General features: G+C 36.9%; 2 protein-coding genes, 1 long non-coding RNA gene and 1 pseudogene across 4 annotated transcripts; 1 reads left to right on the plus strand and 3 right to left on the minus strand.

Annotated features, from left to right (window-relative positions):
- Nucleotides 1-6,681: 6,681 nt before the first annotated feature.
- LOC126584198 (uncharacterized) lies at nucleotides 6,682-8,172 on the minus strand. The gene is made up of 3 exons (XM_050248660.1): nucleotides 7,670-8,172; nucleotides 7,284-7,450; nucleotides 6,682-7,193 (listed from the first exon to the last, which is right to left on the minus strand). The coding sequence occupies exons 1-3, from the start codon at nucleotides 8,170-8,172 to the stop codon at nucleotides 6,682-6,684; spliced, it is 1,182 nt and encodes a 393-aa protein (XP_050104617.1).
- A 378-nt stretch (nucleotides 8,173-8,550) lies between these two features.
- On the plus strand, nucleotides 8,551-8,657 carry LOC126588099 (small nucleolar RNA R71; annotated as a pseudogene).
- A 3,394-nt stretch (nucleotides 8,658-12,051) lies between these two features.
- Nucleotides 12,052-17,371, minus strand: LOC126585422 (glucose-1-phosphate adenylyltransferase large subunit 1-like). 2 transcript variants are annotated; one of them, XM_050249855.1, is made up of 14 exons: nucleotides 16,701-17,371; nucleotides 16,417-16,539; nucleotides 16,077-16,247; nucleotides 15,680-15,772; nucleotides 15,450-15,533; nucleotides 15,320-15,375; nucleotides 14,698-14,791; nucleotides 13,947-14,132; nucleotides 13,608-13,688; nucleotides 13,230-13,316; nucleotides 13,048-13,152; nucleotides 12,823-12,929; nucleotides 12,667-12,727; nucleotides 12,052-12,508 (listed from the first exon to the last, which is right to left on the minus strand). In XM_050249855.1, the coding sequence occupies exons 1-14, from the start codon at nucleotides 16,902-16,904 to the stop codon at nucleotides 12,407-12,409; spliced, it is 1,554 nt and encodes a 517-aa protein (XP_050105812.1). In that variant the 5' UTR covers nucleotides 16,905-17,371; the 3' UTR covers nucleotides 12,052-12,406. The 2 variants fall into 2 exon arrangements, with proteins under 2 accessions (XP_050105812.1, XP_050105811.1); XM_050249854.1 differs by having other exon boundaries at nucleotides 16,417-16,545; nucleotides 16,701-17,370.
- Nucleotides 17,372-19,429: 2,058 nt separating this feature from the next.
- LOC126585429 (uncharacterized) lies at nucleotides 19,430-21,392 on the minus strand. Its single transcript, XR_007610499.1, has 2 exons — nucleotides 21,361-21,392; nucleotides 19,430-21,152 (listed from the first exon to the last, which is right to left on the minus strand). It is a non-coding gene; the product is annotated as an uncharacterized LOC126585429 (long non-coding RNA).
- Between the last annotated feature and the right edge of the window lie 3,221 nt (nucleotides 21,393-24,613).

A 24,613-nucleotide genomic window follows, 5' to 3' on the forward strand; every position in this document is an offset into this window, starting at 1 on the left:
TGGAACTCATATGTAATCACGAGTGGGAGGAGGATTGAATTTAAAATCAAATTTTATGTTGTGTAGATAGAATGTGGGTGAACTCAAACAAGAGTGTCAACTCGTTGTTGATGGACAAGGGGTTTAGTTTTGAGCTCCCATTAGATAAAAGCAAAAATGGGAAGAAAAGAAAAATGAAACCTTGGTCTGGCCAATGTGAGGATGCTGTTCAACTTCAAGCATGTCAAAAACACCCCAACTGCCAACCGCTTCAGCTTCGGTTTCTTTGCGGCGATTCCCTACTTTTTCACATTCCTCGAAATGAAAATTTTTGTGAGATTCAATAACTATAAGAATGGTCAACTGGGAGTGTGGTTTGGATGTTAAATCTACAGAATAAAATTCCTTACCTCAAGAAATGATGGTGATTTTTTACCACTTGTAAACCAAAGGGTTAAACCATAGAAAATTCTTGCAAGAGAACAAGTGTTATAGTATAGAATGGCTCAAGCAAGGTCGATCTCCTCAGGGACTGGTATAAACAATTTATGAGCTTTTGTGTATTTAACTTAGTTAACTCTAAGAACTACACTAATTCAACAAAACTAAATACTATTGTACGTGACTTAAACAAACATTTAAAAAGGGAAATGGCTTATAGAAATAATGATTCAACTAAACAAAACAAGTAAATGAGGAAATTCAAGATAAAATAAATGATTGAAGAAAAATAAATTGACAATATGCTAGAGTTCAACCTTTACCAACAACACTCCTACGTAGCTCTTCCAATTGCTTAAGTAATAAAAAACATATATGCTTTGAAGGTTGGGTTTTCCTTGTGTATGTTTTACTTGTGACATTCAAGTTAAAACGCATACTACTACACGCAATTTATCCATGACATTTGGATTAAATATAAATATGAATGATTCATTAATCTTGATGAAAATCATTTTGTTAAACCATGTAATCCCTAAGAGTATGATATTTACCTTAGGAGAAATTACAATCCTCAATCACAAGAAGCATAACCAATTTTAACGTGACATTCGTTCAAAATTGCATCCAATGACTTTTCTAAGCATCCTAATGGTGATCAATCATCAAGACACATACATAGTTTAATTTAGAGATTGAAAATATCAAAGCAAGCATGTAACAACACTTAAGCAATTGAAAGAGAAATCTACGTAATCATGTTGCGGCTCATGGTCTCACTCTAGCAAAAAGAAATTAGTTATACATAATTATTTTAATACATAAGAAATTATCCATGAAAAAACAAAGAAAGAAGACACCCTTTTTTACAAGACGAGCTCCCCGTTCCTTTGCTCTCCTCTGCTCCTGACTTCCTCCCCTCTGCCTTTCCATTTCTCTTCACTTCTTTTTCTCTGCCTTTTATTGCCTTCAACAAAAGGCAATCATTGCCAAAACCAACCAAAGCTACAAGTGGAAGACCAACCAAACTCCACTTCATAGTGGGTACCCCATGATCTCCTATTTTCTACCATCTTTTCTTTCCCACTTCTGTGTGTGCTCCTCCTCTTTTGCTCTCTCTTTTCCTGCTTTTCTGCTGCTCTATTCACTCTCTGCCGTGTCCTTTCTGTCTTCCCCACCTCCACTTCCGTGTGTTTTCCTTGCCTTTAACCAAAAGGCAGCTCTTTTCCAAGTCACTAAGGCCACAAATGGAAGACAAGCCTCACTTCCAATTCTTTTGTTTGCTTTTTTTATTTCCTTTTCTCCTTTTTGCTTGAAATTGATCCTAAAGCAAATTTAACTGCACACTAACACAAGGTAAGGTAAAATGCAACCATTTTAACACAAAAACATCACAAAGACTTTAGAAATGGATGGTATAAATGCATGAAATATATGAGTGATCAAATACCCCCAAACTTACATTTTTGCTCGTCCTCTAGCAAAACAAAACACAAAACAAAACAACTCAACCAAGACTAGATTCAACAACTTAGTAGCCAACTTCTCAATTTCGATTTCAGAGATAAGTGCTAACCATGAAACAAACAGCCAAGAACTAATCAACAAGAGCTCAAAACATCATCCAATAGTTAACCAAATTTCCTTCAAACAAAACATTGAAATGTCATGTGTGAGCTAGCCAGGTCAATGCAATTCCAAGCTCCTTTAAATCATCATATGCAAACATGTGAGCTTCTCACAAGACATACGCTCATTCACTCATAAGTTTTGGTTAATGTGTTTCAGTCAAGTGATCTCATTGTACATGCTGCCATATGCTTGCTTGTCCACCTAACTCGCTATCAATATTTAAGTAATACCTTGGATCAATAGGACTTTATTACGGTTGTAATGGGGCTAAAGGTGATAGGCTAATGAAAGAAAGGATATGGAAATCAAAAATTTTGAGAAAGTACACTTTAGTAGTTTTCCAACACCTCAATATCACACCACCTCAAATTGAAAGCAAAATAATAAAACCTTGAGCACCTGTTACTCCCCAAATTTAACTTCAAAAGGAAATTTATACTCCGCAGACACATTTTCAACAAATCAACACTCTCTAATTTTTTTTTTTTTTAGCATGAAAGAAACAAATCTGCAAAGCTATGCATAAATCTGCAAAAGCTACATCACCCATCAAATTCACATTTCATTGTAATACACATGCTCCATCCATCTTTCTACATAAATGAAACCCCCAAGAGCACAACCCACAATAAGGAATTGATTTCTGTGTATGGGCTCAACTCCAATATCGGAGCAAGGTAAAGAGATGTGTCTAACAAAGAAATAGCTTAGTTAAAGGCTCAACGGGCTACTACGGATAAACATAGCATATAAGGTAGGCACGAAAGGCTCAAACGATCCAAAGATGGCCTATATCACTTCCAAGTTATTACATAAATTGATTAATGAATCGAGAAGTATAAAGCAAGTTCTAGAGATACATGTACAGTGAGATTATACGCACAAGAAGGAATGAGATTGATACATAATGGTTCAATCATGTATAGGCTCAAAAACTCACAAGGTTTACATAATCTCACATGATTCACATATGAAATGCTAAATCATGCTCAAGTTTCACATTGACAAGACTAGGCACATTTATTTTTCAAGTTGATTGCTGGAAATCACAGTTAACACAAAGACAACGAAAAGAACTTAGACTTCTTGAAAGTAAGAAGGAAATTAAGATCAAATCTCATCATTGAATTGAGAAGTAGCTACAAACAATAACAAAAATGCAAATTTTTTATTTTTTTAAAAAAAAGAAGTAAACTAACGAAATATATTTCCACCCCCAAACTTAATTATAGCATTGTCCCCAATGATAATGAAAGGAATTTTGAACAATAAGACATAAAAATGGAAGGAAAGAAATACAAAATTAAATAAAGACACATAAAGAAAAGGAAAGAACACACCAATTTGTGTAGGCGAGGAGAGCAGCAGTAAAGATGCATTTTTGTTCCATGGTAGAATTCCAAATCATCCCCAAACTTGTTTCAACACGTCCCATTATGCATAACAAATGTGTGACTAACCTGTGGGATTAAGAAACTTTGCAAGAAGTTGTGGTAGAGACTGCAAAAGCATTACTTGCATAAGGGAGCAAAAGTAGGACTTAAACACACAAACTAGAAAACAAGAGAAAAACATAACAAGAACATTTAAAATTATTCAAACTAAAGATGAAAGATAGAAAACTTGGGTTGCCTCCTAAAAAGCGCTTTAGTTAATGTCTAGAGCTAGACATCCTGTTGGCAATTTGATTCAAATAACAGGTTCCTTCAAAGTGATGGAATCCTTAGCAAGATCATATGGAGACTCCTTGTATAACTTCAAGCGATGTCCATTAACTTTGAAGACAAAACCAATTTGCATGTTTTGGATATCCACAGCCCCATGAAGATGGACATGTACAACACGATATGGACCATTCCAATGTGATTTGAGCTTTCCTGGGAATAGTTTCAGTCTCGAATTAAAAAGCAAAACCTTCTGACCCGGTTGAAACTCTTTACGAAGGATGTGAGCATCATGAAATTTCTTGGTCTTATCCTTGTAAATCTTTGTATTCTCTTAAGCATCATTCCTTATTTCTTCCAGTTCATTCAACTGCAGCTTCCGCTTCTCTCCAGCTGCATGGTAGTCAAAATTGAGGTGCTTAATAGCCCAATATGCCTTGTGCTCAAGTTCCATAGGCAGATGGCAAGCTTTCCTATACACCAAACGAAAAAGAGACATCCCAATTGGTGTCTTATAAGCTGTCCTATATGCCCACAAAGCATCAGTAAACTTTAAACTCCAATCCTTTCGAGATGAACTGACAGTTTTCTCAAGAATCCTCTTGAGCTCCCGATTAGATACTTCAACTTGTCCAGATGTCTATGGATGGTATGGGGTGGCTATGCGATGGTGAATATGATACTTGGCACAAAGGGCATCCATGGTGCGGTTTATGAAATGCGTACCTTCGTCACTGATGATAGCACGAGGTACTCCAAATCGGGGAAAAATAGTATTCTACAAGAAACTAACACCACAGAACTTTTGCATGTTGGAGAAGCTATTGCTTCCACCCACTTAGAGACATAATCAACCGCTACCAAGATGTAAAGATTGCCATGTGAAGAAGGGAAAGGTCCCATGAAGTCTATACCCTAAACATCAAATAGTTCAATCACCAAAATACTTTGTTGAGGCATCTCATTTCTTTGAGAAAGATTTCCAACTCTTTAACACTTATCATAAGCCTGGCAGCATAAGTATGTATATTTGAATAAAGATGGCCAAAAGAAACCACTCTGTAAGATCTTGGTCGCTGTCCTTCTTGGTCCAAAATAACCACCACATGCATAGTGGTGAGCAAACTTCAAAATGCTTTCTTGTTCTTCTAAGGGGACACACCGACGAATGATTTGATCTTGGCAATGCTTGATAAAGGTATGGCTCATCCCAAAAGTAGTGTTTTACAGTGGAGAGGAACTTCTTCCTTTGTTGGTAACTGAACTCTGATGGTATTTCTCCAAATGCTAAATAATTTGCGATGTCAGCATACCATGGTACTTGATGAGTAACCGCTAGAAGTTGCTCGTCTGGAAAGCTCTCTTGCAGGGGCAATGAATCTGCCTCATCAATGCTTGCATTTACTAATCTTGAGAGATGATCCGCCACAACATTCTCACGTCCCTTTTTAATTAGGATCTCCAAATCAAACTCTTGCAAGAGAAGGACCCATTGAATCAATCATGGTTTGGCCTCTTTTTTAGACAATAAGTACTTGAGAGCAGAATGATCAGAATACACAATGACTTTAGCACCAATTAAGTACGATCGAAACTTTTCAAGAGCAAATACCACTGTAAGTAATTCTGTTTCCGTAGTGGCATAATTCAGCTGAGCATCATTCAAAGTGCGGCTGGCATAATATATAACATGGGGGAGCTTGTCACGTCGCTGACCAAGGACAGCACCCACAGCGTAATCGGAAGCATCGCACATGAGCTCAAAAGGAAGGGTCCAATCTGAAGCTGTTATAATTGGGGCTGATGTGAGAAGATCCTTCAATTTGTTGAAAGCATCATGACAATCTGCATTAAAATCAAAATAAGCATCTTTAGCAAGTAAATTACAAAGAGGACGACTAATTTTGGAAAAATCCTTGATGAATCTTCAATAAAAACCAGCATATCCCAAGAAAGATCTCATATTCTTCACAGAAGTTGGTGGTGGTAATTTGGCGATCACCTCAATCTTTGCCTTGTCGACCTCTATTCCTTTGCTTGAAATTAGATGTCCTAGCACAATGCCATGCTTAACCATAAAATGACATTTCTCCCAATTTAACACAAGATTAGTCTCCTTGCATCTTTCCAAAACCAAAGACAAGTTATCCAAACATATATCGAAAGAATTACCAAAAACAGAAAAGTCATCCATAAAAACTTCAACAATATTTTCAACCATTCCAGAAAAAATACTCATCATGCATCGTTGGAAAGTGGCAGGGGCATTGCACAATCCAAATGGCATTCGTCTGTATGCAAATGTACTAAAAGGGCATGTAAACGTTGTCTTCTCTTGATCCTCAGGGGCAATTGGAATTTGGTTGTACCCTGAATAACCATCTAAGAAACAATAGAAAGAATGACCAGCTAGTCTCTCGAGCATCTGATCAATGAATGGCAGTGGAAAATGATCATTTCTAGTGCTGTTATTGGGCTTTCTATAGTCAACACACATTCGCCATCCCGTGGTCATCCTTGTAGGCACAAGCTTGTTGTTATCATTCTTCACCACAGTAATACCAGTTTTCTTTGGAACCACCTGAGTCGGGCTCGCCCATTTGCTATCTGAGATTAGATAAATGATACCTGCATCGAGTAACTTCATCACCTCAACTCTTACAACTTCCTTCATGATCGGATTTAGACGTCTTTGAGCTTCAACAGTTGGTTTAGTCCCAGCCTCCATAAAAATCCTATGCATGCACAAAGCTGGACTAATGCCCTTTATGTCAGCAAGTGTCCACCCCAGAGCATCTTGATACTTGCGATGAACTCTTAGTAATTTGTCTTCCTCCATGTCATTAAGATCAGCAGTAATAATAACAGGCAAGGTCTCGTTCACCCCAAGATGAGCATACTTGAGGTGGCTTGGCAGTAGCTTGAGCTCTAACTTCGGAGCTTGCTCACTTGACGGAAGAATGGGCTACTTAGGCACTCCAAGGCTTTCATAAACATGTCGCCACTTTGGATTATGAATTGGTGCACTATCCAATGCAGCAATGATGTCCACCATATTTTCTTCCATAGATAAAGTAGCATCATGGTTGGTGAGGCAAGTTAACAGCTCATTGTTAGATGATCGTGAGGCAAAGTTTGCATGCACAATCCCATCCAAAACATCAACACGAAAACACTCTTCAAGTTCGAGAGGACGCTTGATAGCTTCAAAGAGTTTGAATACAACTGACTCTCCTTGCACTCTTAAGGTTAAAGTACCTGCTTCCACATCAATAAGTGTCCGAGCGGTGGCCATGAACGGTCGACCTAAAATGAGAGGCACTTCCTTGTCTTCCTCCATGTCAAGTACAATGAAATCAGCTGGGAGATAGAATTTATCCACTTTAATAATCACTTCTTCCAGAATACCCAAAGGATCGGTCACAGACCTATCTGCCAATTGAAGACTCATAGATGTGGGCTTGAGTTCTCCTTCACCTAATTTTTGAAAAACAAAATAAGGCATAAGGTTAACACTTGCTCCTAAATCAATCAATACTTTATGAAAATCAAGACTACCAATAGTACAAGAGATAGTGAAACTCCCCGGATCTTTCTTCTTGGGTGGTAGCTTATGTAAGAGGACAGCACTGCATTGCTCAGTTAAAATCACCTTCTCGTATTCCAATAACTTTTTCCTTTTAGAACATAGCTCCTCAGAAATTTGGCATATGATGGGATCTGTTTCATAGCATCTAATAAAGGCAAATTAATTTGAACCTTAGCCAACATCTTCATGAATTCAATGCATTGTTGATCCTTGGAACGTTGTTGTTGTCGTTGTGGAAATGGCAAAGGTGGCTTGTATGGTGGCTTGTCAGAAGGTGCAAATAAACTACCAAGGCCTTTTTCCTTGTTTGCATCAAAGTTGGGTCGAGATTGCACTTTGTCACTTGCACTAGGATCTGGAATACCTGTTTGACCGAGACTTTGCAGCTAACAGTGCACTTTCAATAAGCTCTTCTTCTTCCACTTCGGCTTCATGGTGCACCACTTCTCTGTTGTCATAGCTTTTGCCACTTCTCAATGTCCATATTACTTTGCAATGTTCCATCCCTCTTGGATTTCGCTCAGATTGGCTCGGGAACTTTCCTTTCTCTCTTTCATTGAACATGGTAGCAAGCTGTCCAACTTGAGTCTCCAAATTTCCCACTGATGCCGTGAGATTCTGAATGCTAGTTTGTGTGGATTGGACAAAATTGTTGGTGCTATTAGAGAGAGCGGACATATGTTGAGCTAGCTGTGACATTTGATCTTCAAGAGATGGTTTCTTAGTCTCACTAGTTAATTGGTAAGACTGTTGGTATTGACGTGGCTGTTGGTTGCCACCCCAACTAAGATTGGGATGGTTCTTCCACCCAGGATTATATGTATTGGAATAAGGGTCACTTCTGGGTCTAATGAAATTATTCACCATATTCACATGCTCTTGCACAAGCTCAAGGTAGCTATCTTTGTTGGGGCATTGAGTGATGTCATGAGTTGTCTCACTACAAATAATGCAAGCTTCTTGGGCATTGGGCATGGAAGAGACCTGCATTAAGGCAGCAAACTTGGCTCCATTTTAGCAATTTGAGCAGAAACATTAGGAGAACTCTGAGAAATCTCAAAAACTCCCCTCTTTTGTGTTTGTTCTTCTGTCCATTGTTGGGATTCAGAAGCCATCATATCAAATAACTCAAATGCTTCCCTTGCTGATTTTGACATTAGTAATCCTCCAGCAGATGCATTCACTTGACTCTTGGTGGTGGCATTGAAACCATCATAAAATATGTTCATTTGAAGGTTAGAATCAAACCCAGCATGAGGACATTTTGTGTACATCTCATTATACCGTTCCCAAGCTTCATGGAAAGACTCGTTTGGCTTTTAAGCGAAAGCCAATATCTCTTTCTTGAGTGCAAGAGTCTTGGAAAAAGGAAAAAACTTATTGAGAAATTTTTCTTGCAATTCTGTCCATGTTGTAATGCTATTGGTAGGCAGAGAATGCAGCCATGCCTTGGCTTTGTCCTTCAAAGAGAACGGGAACAAGTGTAACTTGATAGCTTCAGAAGAGAAACCTCTGATTATGGTGTTGTCACATGCCTCAATAAAATCAGCTAAATGCATGTTGGGATCACTGTTTGGCAACCCATGAAAGGATGGCAATATGTTGAGGATGTGAGGTTTGATTTCAAAGGTTGTCCCATCTTCCACATCTGGATATATAATGCACCTTGGCACTGCATTGACTCTCGCTACCAATGAATTCTTTAAAGGTTGACCTGATGCAGGTAAGGCTAGGGCTATGTGTTCAACTGGTGCCAAAGGTTGGAAAATAGATGTACTGCTCTCAGGATCACGGAACAAATCCTTAAGAAAAGTATCACCAATGTTGGAATCTTGTGCTAAATATTTTTCTCTAGCTAACTTACTTGCACTTTTCTCTGGTTCAGGATCGTAAGGAATAAGCACTTGATTCTTAGACCTTGTTCCAATCCCCATATACTACACCTGAACAAACAACAGAAATATTAAGCCATAATAAAAATAAAAGTAAAATAACATAAAACTTAACAGAAACTAACTAAACAACAAAAAGGAAAAGAAAGTAAGTAAACCTAGATGAATCAAAAACACGGTTTATGCAAATTGGCAACCACTAGTTAGTTAAACAAAGACAAAAATCTCACACCACACATCCACTGCACTTAATCAAAGATCGAAACTCAACTAAATTAATTGCTGTTTTTTTTTATTAATAAAAATAAGACATAAACATAAGCATAAGAAAAATAAACACAAAAGCTCGGGAACTGTTGGCACAGTCCTTGGCAATGGCGCCAATTTCTTGATGGTGATTTTTTACCACTTGTAAAACAAAGGGTTAAACCATAGAAAATTCTTGCAAGAGAACAAGTGTTGTAGTATAGAATGGCTCAAGCAAGGTCGATCTCCTCAGGGACTGGTATAAACAATTTATGAGCTTTTGTGTATTTAACTTAGTTAACTCTAAGAACTAAACTAATTCAACAAAACTAAATATTATTGTACGTGACTTAAACAAACATTTAAAAAGGGAAATGGCTTATAGAAATAATGATTCAACTAAACAAAACAAGTAAATGAGGAAATTCAAGATAAAATAAATGATTGAAGAAAAATAAATTGACAATATGCTAGAGTTCAACCTTTACCAACAACACTCCTACGTAGCTCTTCCAATTGCTTAAGTAATAAAAAACATATATGCTTTGAAGGTTGGGTTTTCCTTGTGTATGTTTTACTTGTGACATTCAAGTTAAAACGCATACCACTACATGCAATTTATCCATGACATTTGGATTAAATATAAACATGAATGAATCATTAATCTTGATGAAAATCATTTTGTTAAACCATGTAATCCCTAAGAGTATGATATTTACCTTAGGAGAAATTATAATCCTCAATCACAAGAAGCATAACCAATTTTAACGTGACATTCGTTCAAAATTGCATCCAATGACTTTTCTAAGCATCCTAATGGTGATCAATCATCAAGACGTATAGATAGTTTAATTTAGAGATTGAAAATATCAAAGCAAGCATGTAACAACACTTAAGCAATTGAAAGAGAAATCTACGTAATCATGTTACGGCTCATGGCCTCACTCTAGCAAAAAGAAATTAGTTATACATAATTATTTTAATACATAAGAAATTATCCATGAAAAAACAAAGAAAGAAGACACCCTTTTTTACAAGACGAGCTCTTCGTTCCTTTGCTCTCCTCTGCTCCTGACTTCCTCCCCTCTGCCTTTCCATTTCTCTTCACTTCTTTTTCTCTGCCTTTTATTGCCTTCAACAAAAGGCAATCATTGCCAAAACCAACCAAAGCTACAAGTGGAAGACCAACCAAACTCCACTTCATAGTGGGTACCCCATGATCTCCTCTTTTCTACCATCTTTTCTTTCCCACTTCCGTGTGTGCTCCTCCTCTTTTGCTCTCTCTTTTCCTGCTTTTCTGCTACTCCATTCACTCTTTGCCGTGTCCTCTCTGTCTTCCCCACCTCCACTTCCGTGTGTTTTCCTTGCCTTTAACCAAAAGACAGCTCTTTTCCAAGTCACTAAGGCCACAAGTGGAAGACAAGCCTCACTTCCAATTCTTTTGTTTGTTTTTATTATTTCCTTTTCTCCTTTTTGCTTGAAATTGATCCTAAAGCAAATTTAACTGCACACTAACACAAGGTAAGGTAAAATGCAACCATTTTAACACAAAAACATCACAAAGACTTTAGAAACGGATGATATAAATGCATGAAATATATGAGTGATCAAGAAACCAAAGAATCATGCTTGCAAAATCAATGAAACCGATATCACGATCCGAAAACTTCCTGAGGTAGTGTCTGCAATTGGTACACCACACATTTTCTTCTCGTACAACAAATGAATTGCATCTCTTACACTTTCCCCAGTTTTCAATTCCAAAACTTTGCACTCATGTAGAAATACAAAACATTTTGTTTTGATTAAACGAGATAAAGCTAAAAAAATCTTAAAATGATAAAAGTCAGGGTTAGGTCAGTTTGCCAACTTCATTGCCGTTGCACCCAAGTTCAAATCTAGTAGATCTTTTTTTTTTTTTTTTTTTTTTTTTTTAATTTTGTATGAGGCCACTAGTGCAATCCATCACTTGTCCTATAGATTATAGTAGTTTGAGAATATATTCTTATAAAAAGTAAATTAAAAGGAAAATTGTCACTTTCAAAATGGGATTTCAAAGAAGACCAAAACTAATAAAGTATAAAAAAATAAATCAAAAACAAAAAGAATGGAACATTATACAATTGATGCTTAATACCAGGCGAGTTTTTTATGCCAGGTATAGAACTGATGGGGATGTGAATAAGAAAGAGGTGTAGGGCAGAGCCTGAATCAATTTCTTGGTTGTTTACTTGAGGTTGGAGACGAGGCTCTCTTTCACCTCTTCCAGACCCTGCGTAAAGCGGGAGCCTTGTGCACTGGGTATGGCATTCCTTTATATGATGCATCTTCTTAATTTCTTTGGCTGGTTTAACTGGAACTTTCAAATTTAAGTTTAAGTTTATGAGCTACATCTGTTCAGTTCCTCCTCCAGCACCAAATAACTCTTCACTCTCAGTTTCATGCTTTGATTAGTGTAGATATCCAAATAGATTTACTGAGTAAGAAGTTGATCCCTACCCACTCTGGGCCTGGTGGTTTTGCGAGCCTCGCATTACGCACTAGGTCCACGGTTGGACAGGCTTACTGAGCAGACTAGTAGCAAAGCAGTTGGAAACGTACATCCGCCTGAAAGAATACGCTTGTAGACTGATGGTTTCTGAGACAAAGTGATTTTCGTTATGCAACATACAACCATATTTCAAACTCACTGCTCCATGAAGGATGAAAGCAGCCGGCGGTCAGCTTTCTGTAACTACATCTCGCGACTCTCTAACGCTTTAAGCTTATAAAATCCAAACTCATGAGTTCTGAAGGATTTTCTGGTTTGAATACAGTAACCAAGGTGGAACTTGGCTATTGAAAAGACAAAATGCTGCAGAAGCTATTCACTCATCTGCCAAATGCGCACTGCGACTGCAAGAGTCTTTTCTCGTTACCATTTCTCAACTGGCCTTGGAAAGTAGTTGAGACGTTTAAGACCATTATATAACCATGCCGTCTCGTATTGTTGCCTTCTCCAGAATAACTGTGATTCCCTCGCGAATGTAAAATCCGTCTTCTGGCCTATCTGCTTCTTGAACACCCTACAGGACCAGAGAATTTAGATGGACCGTAAGATTGCATGCGAAAGTATATATTTGCTCTAATGAAAACTTTCTCCGGTAAAATTTTGGTTAAGAGGTAGAAGGAAAAGATAAATGTAGCCTAGAAATAAGACTAGATCACGGGAAGCCATGCTTACATCCTTGTTCACGATCATTACGTCCTTCCCTATACTCGCATTCTTATCAATTATACAATTCCTTCAAGGAAGAATCATAAGACATAATTAGAGAACTCGGCATTCTGTATTTCAATTAAAGCAAAGGACCGTTTCTCGAATTATGAGTCTAGTTACCAAATCTTTGTATTGCTTCCAATACCAATTGGGACCTTCCCGTCTGCAAGCAGCAATGCGATTTCAGATTCAGTTTGGTAATAGTCGGCACCCATCATTATGGAATCCTGCAATGAGAGAACAACTTAATAAACTAAGTCATCTGAGAAAAGGTAAACAAAAGGTAAACAAATAACAAAATGGCCACATCGTCAAATTTTCTGTTCCAAATCTATGATAACTAACCTTGATTTCGACACCATAATTCAATCGTGAACGTTCACCCACAATTGAATGCTGGACACTACAATCTTGCAAGAAACATCCATGTGAGATTATTGCATCTGCAATCTGCAAAAAACAACAAATGCATGAGAAGAGAGATACCTCAGTTAAGTTACCAATAAGAGTCTAAGTCTGTAACATACCCGGCAGTTATCAATCTTTGTTGGTGGTAAGAATCCAGGAGAGGTGAAGATTGGTGTCTTTGGATCATAAAACTCAAATTTCGGAATCTGAAAAATAGATAACGCAATTTTCCCAGGTGTTAATCACGTATCAGGGATAGAAAATGCTTTTGCTGTTTGCTTCGCATTAAGATTAAGATATTACGTAAGAACTCTACATCGTTGTAGAGATTTGTATCTTCTCTGTGTTCAAACGTTATGATGTGCAATATCAGGGTGCCCGGGACAAAAAGGAAAGGCATGTATGCAATTACTATACAAACTTAATGAACTCGAGGAATGGGAACTGAAGGGGAAAGGAATAAAAAAAAGTTGCCCCTATGGAAACAATGACTCTACCTCTTCGGTAAGGGCCAAGTTAGCATCATAGAAAGACTTTATAGTTCCAATGTCCTCCCAGTAGTCTCTGAACATATATGCCTGTAAATGAGAAAGGTAATTTACAGTAACGTTATCTTCAAAACTCAATGTCTGAGTATAAACAGATCAATAGGTACGTAGAAAACATGAAAATCATGAATTGTTGATACAAAAGGCACAAAATTTATGGTCTTTCAGTTGAGGCTTCACTCTGCTGTTTCATTAAATCCTAAAATCAGGGTAGTCAAGCCTTGATGGAGATGGAGAAACTTGTCTGCATTCTCATAGATGACACGTCAACTATAATTGTTATGTTACCTGGACATTGTGGTCTCTCACTGCCGCAGGAATGATTTCAGATCCAAAGTCATTGGATGTCGGATACCTCCACCTCAGAAGATTTAGCAAAACTTCTGTCTTAAATACATAAACTCCCATTGATGCAACATAGGGGCTTTTCCTGGCATCTTGTGGTGACAATCCCAGAATCTTGGTATCTGCTTGCTGCAGAATATCAACCAAGAAGGGTAAAACTGACGTCAAATAAATTTTCACATAAATTAAATTATGTACATCCGAGTACAAGGTAAATGTTCAAACACAAATAAAATACATAGCATATCAGCATTTCATGGTCTTATTCTCGTCTATATTTTAACTTTACTTCCAAATAAACTTAATGCCTTTAATGGATGAGATGGAGCGTGTGTGTGTGTGTGTGAGTGAGAGAGAGAGAAGAAATCTGATATCATATTGTAATTGATTTTGTGGTATCATTTCGGAGGTCATTCTGATGTCCATGATTTGACTTACAAACGGCTTAAATGGAACGAGTAGTAACTAGGCTTTGTAAGCATAAAGATTGAGTGTCAATGGATAGTGTAAAAAAGACTTAACAATGAAAAGCATCATCCAACCATTCCTTCCTCCCAATGCTACTATAATGAGCAATACGATAACAGGATGCTAAAGTTATTTTCAAAGAGGGTGGAAAGCAATTCAAGTGCAAAGGACCTCACTGAAAGCGAGAAAATAATCTGATAAAATAAATCTGCTGGTTCTTGCTCACCATTGCTTTTAGATCAGCTCCCCTTGGTTTTTCAGCAAACTGGATGATTTTACCTCTGCTGTCTATCTTCACCAATCCATAATCAGACGCACGACTGGAAAACATGTATTCAACTTTAGACAAATTTAAGAGCGATACTAAAAAGATAATAAGAATGAGGATTTGGGGTTGGGGTTGGGGACTTATTATATATTTGATATTATCTTTCTTCTTTGCCTCCTAAGTATCCTTAAGTAACATAGCGTGTATAAGGAAACTGCTACAACGATTGATGTTCCGATAGTCTTCAATGTGTAATTGTTAGAATAAATACAAGCAAGGTTGGCCCATGAGAGCAACAGCTTAAACCTTTGTAAAAAGTTGTGAACAACGAAAAAAAAGTTTACACGATACAATCAAATCCAAACTTTTGTAACTAGTTGTAAACAAAGAATAAAGTTACACATATGGGATCTCTAGTGTTGGAAAAGACCATACGTGAGAGTTATGTTAGAATATCAAACAATAGTCGACTCACAAGCCAACAGCTTATGCATTTGAGATTGAGGTAAACCAACAAACATTATCAACAACCCACAGAAAACCATTAAAACATTTACAAAAAGGAGAAAAAAAAACAGACCTGTCACCCACTGCTGCACACGAAATTGTAATATCGGCATTTCTATCAACATGACTCTGCATATCATGGAAAATGCGTAAGAAAAATTCAAAAACAATAACAAGTCCATTGTGAAGGGAAATGATTATACCTGCACAAAGTCCATATAATCCATTCGATAAAGATGATCGCCAGACAAAATCACTACATTCTCAACATTCCTGTTCTTGGCATCCTACAAAAGAAACAATGCAATGCATCGTACCTGAGATCAAGCTATGTGCAAAACCAAAAGAACAACAGACAGACCAATTACTGCTATCGCTTCACCCCCTTCTTTAATTTTTAAACAAAACCATTGTTGGAAAATAGCTTGCCCACCTCAAAAACCCATATAAATTGCCTCACAGCATCTGCTGTTCCTTGGAACCAATTCATTCCTGCTTCCCCTTGCGTTTGAGTGGCTGCCAGCACCTGCTCTTGAAGCCACCAAATAATCAATGAACTTGAAACAGAAAATTTGAGAAGTGCACATTCTACTGAATGTACTTTTTTTTACAACTTTATCCACTGAAACAAAAAATCCATTGTTCTTTCCTTTTTATATAATGAGAACCGCTTCATTAACCAGAAAACAACAAGAAACTTCCCTAACAGACTAATTTGTCAATTTGAGAGTTGATTTTTTGCAATATGTTTATATAATCATCAGCCTACAACGAAATTTACTGTCATATTATTTAGTTTTCAATCACGAATGCCTTCAAGGATTCAATACCTCTACAAATCCATCCCCAAAGTTGATACCGTTTCCAAAATAGGTGCGAGCAATGTGGCGATTGAGAGAAGCAGAATTAAACTGCGTCAGTACGAAAATCTTATTTATATTGCTGTTGATGCAGTTGCTCATTGGAATGTCTATAAGCCGGTAGCATCCTCCAACTGGGACCTGCAATTGTGCCAAATCAACACATAATAAAACATCAAAATCAATATAAATTCACAAACATGAACAAATCATGAGCATGTACGGTCACCAATATTAAGAATCATAAAACCAAAGTTGTCTGCATAAATCAGAAAAATTCCAATATATACATAAACATATTTGATCTTACCGCGGGTATCGCTGATCTTATGGTAAGAGGAAAGAGCTGAGTCCCTGCACCTCCTCCTAATATAATCGAAGCTACATTTTTTGGGTCCACCCTCCGCCTAGGTAACGATGGCATTTGCAGAGCCTGAGACTGAAGCCAAGATTAAGAAAACATTTTTCATAATTCATCATACACATAAACGAAGTAACAAATACTAACAAACACAAATGGCAGTGATCATACAAATTATATTCATCTCGAAAATTATCAAATGGGCAATCGAATGTAAGAAAGGATTAACTTACGACAGCCTCGGTGTCTTTTGAGGTAAGAACAGCAAGAACAGCTCCAGGTTTCACCTTCCTCTTGCCAGTTCTCAACTGATTAGCCCAAAGCCTGTTATTAAAACTCCCTCTAACCCTCTCCCCCAAAAACCCAGAATCACCATTGCAGAAACCACTTGGTTTTCTCAAATGGGTGTTTTTCAAAGCCACACAGCAAGAATCCATTCCTGTTGCCTGCCAACTCTAATAGAATTCTAACCGATCAGAAATTGTAAACTCAGACAGCAGTTAAACCAAAATCCCAGTAAAACCCAAATCTCGGTAAAGTAAGAGATGTGATCTGATCACTAAGTAACCAAGTAACGTATAGATCACACAAAGATTATTAATATTAAGTGGCAATCAGAGACATAATCAAACTCATTTATAGCATGTTTAATATCAAACCGAACACGCCAAAACAGAATTTCTGAATGAAAATGGTGGATATAAACCAGACGACAGATACTCCTAAAAAGTACAATCTCAAGTAATCACACAAGTCCAAGAACCAAACCTTTTCACAGTAAAAATGGAAAACCAAAACAGAATCCGAGTTTAACAGTGAATACAGGTGTCATTGTAAGCTGTATAATCTGCAGAAATTTAGGGAGAAAAGTGATCCGGACAGTTGAGAGAAATGAGTGAAATACATGAATGATGTTGAAAGAAAGTTATTAGCTTTATTTTTATTTGTTTTTTATTTAACGAACTATATTATTTACGTTAAAAAGGGATGGGTCAACTTTCGGCTAGTAATAATATGGTTTAAATTCATTTTTAACAAGAATCGAATCTAAAACCTCTATTGACTTGGAACCCTTCACGACAAACTTTAAAAACTTCTAATTGTAGTTACACCTTAATGTTATTTAAATTAAGTTACAAATATAAATAAATAAATTGATACTAAAACCTTTTGAGATAATTATAATTTTGCTCCCAGAACTATGGTGGTTGTTTCATTTTGGTCCGCAAATGGTCACCTAACCTTTAAAATTAGAAAAACTAATGAAAATGATTTGAAAACTTTGAATTTTAACGATAAGGATAACATAAAGGGTAAAGTAAATAGTACCATGATTGACTTTTTAGTGTAAAAATGTGGTTTTTTGTTAAAATGAACAATACCGGGAGCTTTTCATTAAAATTTCCTTTAAAAATATGGGAAATTTCATGAAAATGGATTAGGCTAAGTTTATTTTAACAAAAAACCATGCTATAACTTTATTTAATGAAAAATAAATAAATTTTAATGAAAAACCCTTAAATTTTAATAAAAAGGACAAAAAAAACTTAAAGTTTAATGAAAATGACACAATTAAAAAAATTTGACGCTTGGGACTTGTACACTATTTATGAAATTGAACACTATTTATGAAACTACAATATTTATGAAGTTGAACAGTACTATACTATTTATTGGTCCAATTTCATAAATAGTGCCATTTTTTTGTTGACTTTCATAAATAGTGTCTAGTTCTTAGTCATGTTTTATAAATAGTGCCTAGTTATTGGGTCCAATTTTATAAATAATGTATAGTTATTTGTATAGTTTCATTAATAGTGTCTCTTTCTTGGTCCAATTTCATAAATAATGTCTAGTTATTGGTCAACTTTCATAAATAGTGTCTAATTCTTAGTCATGTTTCATAAATATTGTTTAGTTCTTACTCTAGTTTTGATAAATAGTGTATAGTCTAGTTTCATAAATAGTTTCCACCTATTTTAGTTTTGAAAATAATGCATAATTCTTGTTTTCGTTTCCTAAATAGTGTCTACTTATTGGTCCAGTTTCATAAATAGTGCCTACTTATTGGTCTAGTTTCATGAATAGTATCTACTTATTAATGAAGTTTTATAAATAGTGTCTAATTCTGGGTTCAGTTTCGTAATGTTTAAAACTTAGACCCTTTTTGGTCTTGTTAAAAGCACCAATTGCGCTAAAAACGATGAACCCATAAGTGACTCTTTAGATCAAAACCTTGAGAAAATTAAGTTCTCAGTAATTATATTTAAAAAGCTATTTTCAATTACTAAATTAAAATTTCCTCACATTTTTTACATACCTACAATAATTAATGTAGCTCTCCATCCAATTTCTTGAGCTTGTGTGTCATCTTGGAGAAAATCTGTTAATGTAGCTGATAATGGGAGAAAAAGGTGAGAAAAAAAGTGGAGTGTGGAAGGGGAGGGGGGGTATGCGCCCCAGCCCAAGTTGGGTTTTTTAGGGTTTTTTTTAATATTTTTATTATTTTTTTATCCTTATCATTAAATAAAGTTAGTGTGTGGTTTTTTTATTAAAATGTAAAGATTTGATGACTTTTTCATTAATTTTTCTTAAAAATATATTAAGTGATTATAATAGTGACGTCAAAGCTGATAGAAATATTGACATGCGCATTTCATTAGAACTTTTCACAGCGACACTAAACTATCAAAGCTTTTGCCAACTATAGAAGGAGATGAGAGAGATATAGAATGTTATAAGTTGTGATTTTTTTTTGGGTTGTGATATCCACACACCCCATTTTACTTCTCATACACCTTTTTAATTTTCAACCGTCGGATCGGATGAATTGAAGAAGATCAACAGACATAAATTATTAAGGGATGTGTGAGAAGTAAAATGGGGTGTGTGGATATCACACCCCTTTTTTTTTTATTTAACAAATAGCGATAGTAATTTTTATTGACAAATAAGAACACAATTACAAACCCACAATAACATAATTATAAGGGGTGTCGTATGAGTACATTCTTCAGTGACTAAAAAATATTGGTTTGGAGATAATTCATACAAATAAGCTTAAAAGTAAAACTCTTAACTACTACCACAAGCACCTCTGTAACAGCACAAGTACCCGGTACAAATCTTCCACATAGACGACTGACGCAGCAAACTATATTGCAGCACACACAATGTCATCGCTGATAAGTGAGACCATAAAAACCATCCTTGACAAGCGACATTGCATCACTCGTTAGGCGAGACATCACCAACAACTAGACGTGATAACTACGAAACAAACACTATTCTAAGAAACGGAGTCCACCGTCAGCTCATCTCCACTGATTGGGTCGTCTCTATTGGAGACGATACTGCATTTGTGAAATCTGCTGCTACCACAAGCGAAGCAAGGCGGAGCCATCACAGATCTGGCCAGGTAAGGGCAGCACCGCCGTGAAATCAATATGGTGAACAATAACACCATTAGAATTAGTTGTGGGAGGTGGATCCGTGCCACCAACTACCAATAAACCAACCCCAAACCATATATCTTGCCTTAAATCAAGAGAAAACACTTTGGATGTGGCATATCTCGACATTAGGGTGAAAGTTTCATAGAAGCCATGGAGCCCTGGTTGCCCACAAAATGGTGGGGTAAAGGAACTGATGGTTATACTACTGAAGGGATAGAAATGAAAAATTAAGAAGGAAAGGTCACCTGAGGAAGCTAGTCAGAGGAAAGGGTGGGAGGTGGAGTGTCCAAAAGGGAGCTACGAGGGGTTAGGGGAGGATGGAGAGGCTAGGAGGAGAGTGAGGAGAGGTTGCCGCGCCAACTTCAAGTCGGAACTGATAACAGTTCACAGAGAACCGAAGAAAAGCAGAAAACTTAAGAAAGAAAGAAAATTGCAGAGAGAGGAGATATGGATTTCTGTATATTGCTCGACTGAATATTACAAGGTTCTTACACACTTATATAGCTCAATGGCTGCCTTATCTCTTAAGCTACTAGTACTAACAGTCCTAACTAATTTTCCCACCGATTATAACTAACTTCCAAATATACCAATTGCCTTACTTAACAGTTTGCCATATGAGCACCATTTTACCTTTTTGACCATACTACCCTTCTTATCAATCGAAACTGGTCAATATTCCCCTCAATCGTAACTTGGGTTACCAAATTTAAGATTGTAACAGTGCTTCACAAAGGAGGGACCATGTAACCCTTTGGTCAATATATTTGCATATTGGTCTTCAGTGGGAATGTAGGAAACTTCCAAATCACCTTGCTGCACTTTTTCCCCAACAAAGTGGTAATCCCTATCCAAGTGTTTAATTCTAGAGTGAAACACTGGATTTGCACTTAATGCAATCGCAGACATGTTATCACAATGTATAACTGGTGGTGTTGGTAGAAATACCTCCAAGTCTTTCAAAACTGCCCTTATCCAAGTTAAATCAGCCGCAGTTTGAGCCAAAGCTTTGTATTTAGCTTCAGAAGAGCTAAGAGAAACAAAACTTTGCTTATTTGATTGCCATGATATTGGATTATTACCAAGGAAGACTAGATAACCAGTCACTGATCTTCTAGTATTATGATCAACCACATTCCAAGTATTAATACATCTAACAATGAAGGTAGAGATTACTTGCAGAAGAGATGATTGCAATTGAGTGAATCCGCAGAACTCAGTAGACTCAAACTGCAAAACAGATGGGGAAAAATCAAGCCCATAAACAAAGTGAAGAGAAATTTTATATCTTTAAACGAATTCTAGACAAAATCATGTAAAGGAATTAAATGTTGCGGATTATAAATTAAGAAATTAAAAAAAATAACCATTTAAATTTGTTACTTGCCGACTTCCCATTTGGTTGTAGAGAATCAAACTGCATGCAGTTCAGATTTACCTATTTTTTATTCTATCTGAAGGCGCCGGCAGGGAGTCCATCTTTGGGTGATGGGTGTCGAATTTCTTGCAACTCTTTTCATCACCTCTTTGTCTTATGGAGCTTCTCGTCCTCCATGGATGCAGTTTATGTTGAGAGTGGGCTTTTTCGCTGGACACTAATCTTCATCCTCGGTGTGCTTGTCCGATCAATCCGTATCCTTGGGTTCAACTGAGCTTTCTTTCCTTGCCTTGTCTCCGACGAACGCCAAGCAATGTCTCCTGATCGAGTAGTTCTTTAATATGATCCTTCAGCATTCGGCAGCCCTCAGTGCTCTTATGAAAAGAGCATTACTCATTCGAGGTTTTCTTTGCCAGGTCCTCTGGGAGTGTCTTTGGGCGTCAGAGGAATAGTTTGTCCTTTATGTTGTGGAGGATGTTGTTGATAGTGGTGTTCAATGTAGCGTAGTGCTTTGGCTTTGGTGGAATTTGTTTGTCCCGACGTCATCTTCTAGTAGCTTGTCGCGGTGAACAGGGAAGAGTACCCCTGTCACCCCTACTTTTGTCAGCTCACTTAAGGTAGTCTGGTTCGGTTGTCGTCCTTTCACTCTTTTCATCTCGATCAGCCAAATCATCCACTATATCAAAGCATTCCGCCAAAGTGGCATAGCCATAATTCCTTTTGTTCAACTTTTGGAAAAGAGGTGAATGGACGTACATGCCCTGTTTGAGTGCCATGGTGGGGCCAATCTATCAACAGGTTTCTCCACTTCCACCAACTCTACTAAGAAAGTGCCTCGGATATGTCATGAGGCTCTCATCTCTGAAATAAGGAGTCATCCTACACATGGCTTCATGACATTTACAAACATCACGATACACTGAATAGGTGTTCATAAAACAGGGTCGATCTTTATTTTTTTGGTGTCCAGGGTGAATGATCAAATGTGCTTTTTTTAATACCGAACATGTACTAAAAAAATTATTTAGATAGAGCTGGAATCTAGTCGAAGCTTGGGGAGGGGGGCTATAATACTTGAAAAATATGCATACAATAGGGATATAGTACCTAAACCTTGAGGATCAAAAGAAAAATCATATACAACCACTCCAAGAAAAACTCCTAGAAATTTCAACCTTTAAGAAATTGTCTTCTTGCATTTTTTGAAGCATGGCTTCAATAATTTTTTTCTTTTCATATTAGCACAGAGTTGTTTCCTAAACGACACGACTTCAATAATTTTCAATTTAAATTATCATTCCAACATATATTATATTTATAAAAAAAATACTAACATATCATTTAAACATATATTATAAATAAAAAAATTGGCAACAGGCAATTGAAATTTTTACATATATTATTAAAATTACCTACTCGCCATTTGACGCAAGGGTTTTGCTACTTTTGCAGTCTTAATACGACACATTGCTGTTTTTGCAATCATGATATGAAATTAAAACTGATTAAGTAATTTGTAAATATAAAATTAAAATTAATTTGCAAAGAGTAAAATTAACTTGAATGAAAAAATTGAGAAAATTGAACACAAAAAGAATTGAGCAAATTTGGGTGAACTTAGAATTGGCCCCAACATGGTTTGGCCCTTCTGGGGCTGTGGGACTGATTTTCATAGAATCAGAAGTGGACGATGACTGGAAGTGAAGGACTGAATCAACTAGAAGATGGAAGCATGTTGATAGTCGACTGGAAGACTGCGTCACCGTGCAGCCTCCGGCATTGCAGGTTTGTGACTGTGAGAGACGGAGAGTCTGTGAGACGAAAAGTTTACAAAGATGAATAGTCGAAGGTAATTTATAATTGGGGAAATTGCTTCGAAATTCTGGGTTGTGGCCTTTTGTGAATTTTGCAATATTCAGTCATTGCTCGTTGAAAGAACGGATTCATGAATCATGATCCCTTTAATTAATTAAGGCTTGGAACTTGGAACTTGGTCCTTGAAAGTTAGAAGACATATCAAAGACCGAAGAATTTACGAGGTGTTGAAGACGAAATTGATGAACAGAAGCCAAAGAGTCTAAGACGTTAGGGCCTGTATCAAACTTTTTTTCTATATATAATGTATGTGTAAAAAAAAATTGGTGCCCCTCTAAATTTCGGCCTAGACAAAAGCCTTAATAGCATTGGGCTAAGGCCGGCCCTGTTGCGAATTTGCATAGACATTATCCACTATGTCTCATCTCAATCTCCATACCTCACAAGTGTGATAAGCAGTGCGTTGTATTCTAGCTTTCAGAATGTTGCTCCAGACACATTCTTCTAATCTAGCTAAAGTGACGACATTATATACTAGTTGCAAACATGCCTGCAAGGATGGACGTACTTAACGAACATCAAGTCAACATCCCTCAAGGGTGTGCCGTCCCTATTGGACGGTTTGGCCGCCCCTGTTGGACTGTCCGGTACACCAACTGATAGTTAATTAATCTGTCTCGATCTGAAGCACAACAAATCACTCAATTCATAGGGTTCATTTCCCTAGAAGAGGAAGATCATGGCACAACATGAATCCATACTCAATCGATGTCTCAAATCATTTCCTTCTCATGAAATTCATATGATTAATCCGGATTACTCCCAAGACTTGAAGTTCTTGGTCCAGTATACTAGTTTGGTTGAGATAATGGAATTGGAATGAGATTATCATCGATGATGTTTTCACTTATATGGTAGGCACCGACATAAATGAAAAGCGACGATATCGAACCGTGTTCCATTGATTAGTGACAACGTATAACTGATTGGACAACTGGAATCACAATCTAGGTTAAATTTCTTACCAAAATGTGTTTGGACTTGTAGTTCCTACGCTACCCAAGGTAACCCTGTTGTGTTACAAGTGGGAAATGAAGCGTAATGAGATGAATGAAATAGTGCAATATTATGCACGCCTTACGATGCAAAGTTTCTCTCAAACACCTTGTGATTGATTGCAACATTATGAAATATGGTTAGTGTTTCTCCATGGGGATATTGATACAAAGATGTACATGTAGTTCTCGAAGAATTACATGGACTGGTTCAAATAGTTCCAAACCACGGAACACCCTCTCAACTCATTTAAGGCGTTCACTTACGAATTGAAGCAATCCGACGGATATGGTATACCCGTCTAAGTGATTATTTGATCAGTTAGGGATATGAATTATGCTCTTACATGTTAAACTATGAAGTCTTATTCTAAATTGCTAGAGTTATAGTTTATGTCGTTGATATGAATCTCACTAAGAATTAGGAAGAGCTTGAGAAAACT

Source organism: Malus sylvestris, chromosome 10 (genome assembly GCF_916048215.2).
Source record: "Malus sylvestris chromosome 10, drMalSylv7.2, whole genome shotgun sequence".
NCBI classification, from domain to species: domain Eukaryota; kingdom Viridiplantae; phylum Streptophyta; class Magnoliopsida; order Rosales; family Rosaceae; genus Malus; species Malus sylvestris.